The 5,926-nt window shown below is 41.6% G+C and overlaps 1 protein-coding gene across 1 annotated transcript; it reads left to right on the plus strand.

Moving 5' to 3' along the window:
• Window positions 1–4,087: 4,087 nt before the first annotated feature.
• RTL4 (retrotransposon Gag like 4) lies at window positions 4,088–5,020 on the plus strand. The gene is given in 1 exon segment (NM_001194173.1): window positions 4,088–5,020. A coding segment is annotated over 1 exon segment (933 nt).
• The last annotated feature ends 906 nt before the right edge of the window (window positions 5,021–5,926 follow it).

Here is a 5,926-nt window from a genome sequence, read left to right on the forward strand (position 1 = left end):
AATTGAATGCTGTGCCACCTTGAATACATAATTCTGTAAAGCAACAGAACTCAACAGAGATTCTGGAACTTCTGAGAGTGGAGGAAAGAGAAGGCAAGGAAAGGAAGGAAAATTTAAAATCTCACATTTCTAATCAAAGGACATTGTTATAATAATGTAAATGTTCGTGTAATCTCTTATCTCAATTGTGAAATCATAAAGCTCTGTAAAATGGAAGCAATTTTTTTTTCATTAATTTGGTGCCAAAACTCATTTGACAGCAAAACTTGACCTGAATTGTCATGCACTTAGTCTTTATCCTTTTTAGTATGACTATTCAGACATTTTTTTTTCCTACAGGAATGTTAATGGCTTAATTATGGGATGGGATGTTTCCCAGACATTGCTGAAGGTATTATATAATAAGCAGTACATACTCCATGTTACCTTTCTAAAAATCTGAAAAAATTTAAATTCCAAAACATAGTCTGATAACAGCTTGTGGACCTATAATAATAATAGCTAACATTTATGGATGCTGAGTGCAGTGACTCACGCCTGTAATCCCAGCGTTTTAGGTGGCCGAAATGGGTGGATTTTGGAAGGTGGATTGTTTGAGCCCACAAGTTCAAGACCAGCTTGGGCAAAGTGTTGAAAACTCATCTTTAAAAAAAAAAAAAAAAATAGCCAGGCAAGGTGGTATGTGCCTGTAGTCCTAGCTACCAGGGAGGCTGAGGTGGGAAGATTACCTAAGCCTGGGAGTTCGAGGCTGCAATGAGCTATGAACATGCCACTGCACTTTAGCCTAGGCAATAGAGTGAGACTGTCTCAAAAATAAAAAAATGTGTGGAGAACTTGCTATATACATGAAGCCATGCTAATCTCTCTTCATCTAATTTAATTTTCATAACATTATGAGGCAGGTATTATAATCATGTCTATTTTAAAATTTGGAAACTGATTCTCAAAGAGGCTAAATAACTTGCTCAGAATCACACAGCTCATAGATCAAACCAAGTCACTTTGAGTTTAGAAGTGACATCCTTAACTGTTGAACTCTACCACGTGGGAGAGATGAGCAGTAGTGAAGGACAGTGTAGGCTCTTTGTGTGCTTGATGTGGAGGTAGAATAGTGTACCACCCATTCTATGTTATTTGAAAGTCAATCTTCTACCTCCAAATATGTCCCCTCCCCATACCTACTTCTTTGTGATACTGCTAATAATGCTTTATTCTTTGAGATTTATCTGGACAGTGCTTTGCACAAGAGCCACCTACATCAGAAATCAACTGGCCAGCTTGTTAAAATACAGTTTCCTGGGATCCATCCCAGACTTGTTGAATCAGAATTGCTAGGGACTGGGTCTGAGTTGATTCTTATGACATTAAAGTTTGAGTGAACTGTAATTGCTCTGGGAAAGATCTTTTTTGTTTTGTTTGTTTGTTTGTTTGTTTGTTTTTGAGACAGAGTCTCGCTCTGTCACCCAGGCTGGAATGCAGTGGTATGATCTTGGCTCACTGCAACCTCTGTCTGCTGGGTTCAAGCGATTCTCCTGCCCCAGACTCCCAAGTAGCTGGGACTATAGGCACGTGCCACCACGCACAGCTAATTTTTTTTTTTTTTTTTTTTTTTTTTTTTTTTTAGTGGAGATAGGGTTTCACCATGTTGGCCAGGATGGTCTCGATCTCCTGACTTCGTGATCCACCCACCTCGGCCTCCCAAAGTTCTGGGATTACAGGCATGAGCCACCGTCTGTGCGTGGCCTGGAAAGGCCAATCATTAACCCTTATTTAACAACATCTTAGCTATCAGTTGACACCTAGCTGGAATGGCAGTAATGAACTCATTGATGGACATCTGGGAAGTGGAAGATATCTGGAAGACAGATCAGGAAATTAGAAGGGTGAGATATGGAAAGGAAGAAAAAAAGGAGGGTATGATAGCATCTCCCTACTTTGGCAATATGTGATAAAGGCAGAGCCTCTCCACCGGGCATTTTTCATCTACATTGGAAAAATTTTGGAAGTAAATCTTTCATTTTTTGCCACTCAGAGCACCAATCTGTTATCTCATTGATATAACCACCTTCTGAGGTAAGCAAAATAGTAATCCTGGCCGGTCACGGTGGCTCACGCCTGTAATCCCAGCACTTTGTGAAGCTGAGGCAGGGGGATCACCTGAGGGCAGGAGTTCGAAACCAGCCTGGCCAACATGGTGAAACCCTGTCTCTACTAAAAATACGAAAATTAGCCGGGTGTGGTGGCAGGTGCCCATAATCCCAGCTACTCGGGAGGCTAAGGCAGGAGAATTGCTTGAACCCAGGGGGCAGAGGTTGCAGTAAGCCGAGATGGTACCACTGCACTCCAGCTTGAGGAACAAGAGTGACACTCCGTCTCAAAAAAAAAAAAAACAAAAACAAAAACAAAAAAAATCCTCATTAGGTAAAAAAGGAAACCGAGACCTAAATGAGTTCTTTAAGGTCATCCAACTGTTTAATACTAGTGGTTGGATTCCTGTTTGTGGCCTCCAATCTTATACTATTTGTCTTCCAGTAATTTTTTCATAGGTCTAGAGAAAATGAACCATCAAATAAAACTTAGGGAAATCAAGTCTTACATTTAAAAAGATTCAATGATACATCATTTTTTCCCACCCATGGACAATTTAAATATATTTAAATAGTATGCTACACAAGGAAAGGGCAATGAGAGGAATTGAAGTTTAGAATAGTTCAACTGCTATGCCATATGTTTGGGGTTGTTTTTAACTTTTACTGGTTGCTTTATTTTTGTTATCAATGCTGGAAAGACTGCTGAACATTTTGATCTTTTTACTTTTAAGAATATTCAGTTCTTGTTTGCTAGGTTCTTGACCTTACCTCTTAGTCTTGCCTGTGCTATCTTAATCATTTCCATGGCAAGAAATTGTGACCTCAGACAGGGACTAGAAAGATAGAAAACATGGATTAACTGCCATCACAGCAATCATATCCCCCACAGCAATGCAGGCTAGGCTTGGGGCACTAACGGTCAAGTCCAACCAGTGATTATTCCAATTCAAACTAAGTGCTCTTTACAGCAGCATTTCTCAAACCTTAACACACATGCTAGTCACCTTGGGAATCTTATTAAAGTGTGAAAAAATGATTTAGTAGTTCTGGGGTGAGACCCAAGATTCTGCATTTCTCACAACCTTTCTGGTAGTGCCAATGCCACTTGTTCCCAGATCACATTTTGAGGAGCCAGGTGCATGAACCATCATGTCCAAGCAGTATATGCAAATGAGCACATTTATGGTCTTGGGGGAAGTGCCATTTGGACAATAGCCCTGATGAGCAAGCCAGCTGTGATATTAACTAGCTGAGTGACCTTGGGAAAACATCTTTACCTCTCTGCGTCTCTGTTTTCTTATTTGAAAAATTATGAATTGGGCCTGGATAATCTCCTGAGATCACTTTGGGTTGTCAAATTCTTTAACTCTCTGATGGAAAAAAGATACTTTAGCAGGGGTGTCCAATCTTTTGGCTTCTATGGGCCACATTGGAAGAAGAAGAATTATCTTGGGCAACACATAAAATACACTAACACTAATGATAGCTGATGAGCTTTTAAAAAAATCACAAAAAATCTCATAATGTTTTAAGAAAGTTTACAAATTTGTGTTGGGCTGCATTCAAAGCCATCCTGGGCTGCATGTGGCCCACCAGCCACAGGTTGACCAAGCTTGCTTTAGAGAAAAGGTTAAGTCAGAGGGTAAATTGCCCTTATATTACAAGGAAAACGAGGGAGGAGAGAAAGGTACTGTGATGGTTGTATATATCTTCTTAATCCCAAGTCCTTTATGTGTTCTAAGGTAATTTATTTCTTCCAAATATGCAGAACATTGGCCTTTTCCTTGAAGAAGAGGCAACACTGAGTGGCGGACAACACTCTTTGGCATCTCTCCAATTCAGCTGTTAGCATCTCCTAGTGTCTTCTTCACAGCTAACAACTTTGGCTACTTGCTCATGACACTCCCTCTCTGATCACAGAGCAAATCCACTGTCTCCACTGGTTTCCAGTACTAGTACTCAATTCTACTCAATCCCACCTGATTCCAAGAGATATAATGGAGAAGTGCACAAAATCACCGCCTACCTTGCAGGTAGAACCTTCCTTTCTTCAGGGAGAGAATCTGATTCTGCGGCCTCAAATGCAGCATTCAACCACGGAGAACACTGCTAAAAGGGGCCAAGTCATGCCTGCCCTGGCCACCACAGTGATGCCTGTACCGAACTCACTCGAGCATCTCACCCAGTTTCATGGTGACCCTGCCAATCGCTCAGAGTTCCTCACTCAGGTGACTACCTACTTGACATCTCTCCAGATCTCTAATCCTGCAAATGATGCCCAGATCAAACTCTTTTTTGATTACCTATCTCAGCAGTTAGAAAGTTGTGGAATCATATCCGGGCCTGACAAGAGTACCTTACTGAAGCAATGTGAGAATTGTATTCTTGAGTTCCAGCAGTCATTTGGTAAACCCACAAAACAGGAAATGAACCTTCTGATGAATGCTAAGTTTGACAAAGGGGACAACTCCTCTCAACAGGACCCTACTACTTTCCAGCTCCTTGCTCAAAATCTGATCTGTAATGAAACCAGTCAGAATGGGCAGTTCGAAAAGGCAGTAGATGATCTCAACCAGGATGAAGAGAGTGTCACTGATATGATGGACAATCTACCAGACCTGATCACTCAGTGCATTCAGTTGGACAAGAAACACAGTGACAGGCCAGAGCTCCTACAGTCAGAGACCCAGCTCCCATTGTTGGCTTCCTTGATCCAGCACCAAGCCCTCTTTAGCCCCACAGATCCACCACCCAAGAAAGGGCCTATACAACTGCGAGAAGGCCAGCTGCCTCTCACCCCAGCCAAACGAGCCCACCAGCAAGAAACTCAGTTGTGCCTCTACTGCAGCCAATCTGGTCACTTCACAAGAGATTGCCTTGCCAAACGTTCTCGAGCTCCAGCAATGACAAATAACACAGCTCACCAGTAAGAGGAGACCAGGAAAGTCACTTTTTAAACTTATATCCCTCTCACTCCCAGCCTTACCGATTTATATCCTGCATTAACTTTTAAAATATGGATGGGGAACTGTGACACCACTTTAGAGGCAGTTATGAACTGACACGCTTCGGGGAATTTAAACAATCAGATCTTGTTCATTGGGAAATTACCCCTCACCAAACCTAACCCAAGAATGATGAAAACAATTCACAGGCACTTTCTGCAGTTGAGATTAATTCTCCAAGAGTACCAAAAACCTGCAGGCAAAACTTTGCCCAGTCTAAGCCAATGAAAATAACTCCGGAAGCACATTGGGAACCTTATCCTGACCAATGGGTGACATCTGGGTTGAGTTTGTGGCCAAAATCCTGAATCTCATGTGCCTAGAAATGAGCTCAAGACTTTTACCTTCACCTTTATTGGTCTGTATCTTAGTTTCCTATTGGCTTAGGACCTTTGACTGAAGTCCAAATGACATTCCATTATTCTGCTAATATTCTCTTCCTAGAGCTTGGACCATGTTTCACCTATGGACTAGAATCTACCTTCAGCATAAATCAACCTTCCTGGAACCTCAGCTTTGCCACCCTTCCATAAAGCTATGCATTTTGTTTCCATCTAAAGACTCATGCTTTCCCAACAAACAGAATCTCCTGGCTATTTACAAACCAGATTGAATGGGCATTTCAACACTGCTTGGAATTGTTGGTCCCTTTCTTTGCAAACTAGCCCATCAGGCAGGTATATTCTTTTAGCCAAGCCCACCAATTCCAGCTTACTCTTCTCTTCTCCAACAACTTGAGGTTCCAGCATGTCTTATAGCCAAGTCAATATGCTCTAGGATAAGGATTTCCAAAAGGTATTTAGTGAGAGTTGGGAACGATGTCTCATAATT

This window comes from Macaca mulatta, chromosome X (genome assembly GCF_049350105.2).
Source record: "Macaca mulatta isolate MMU2019108-1 chromosome X, T2T-MMU8v2.0, whole genome shotgun sequence".
In the NCBI taxonomy this organism is placed as follows: domain Eukaryota; kingdom Metazoa; phylum Chordata; class Mammalia; order Primates; family Cercopithecidae; genus Macaca; species Macaca mulatta.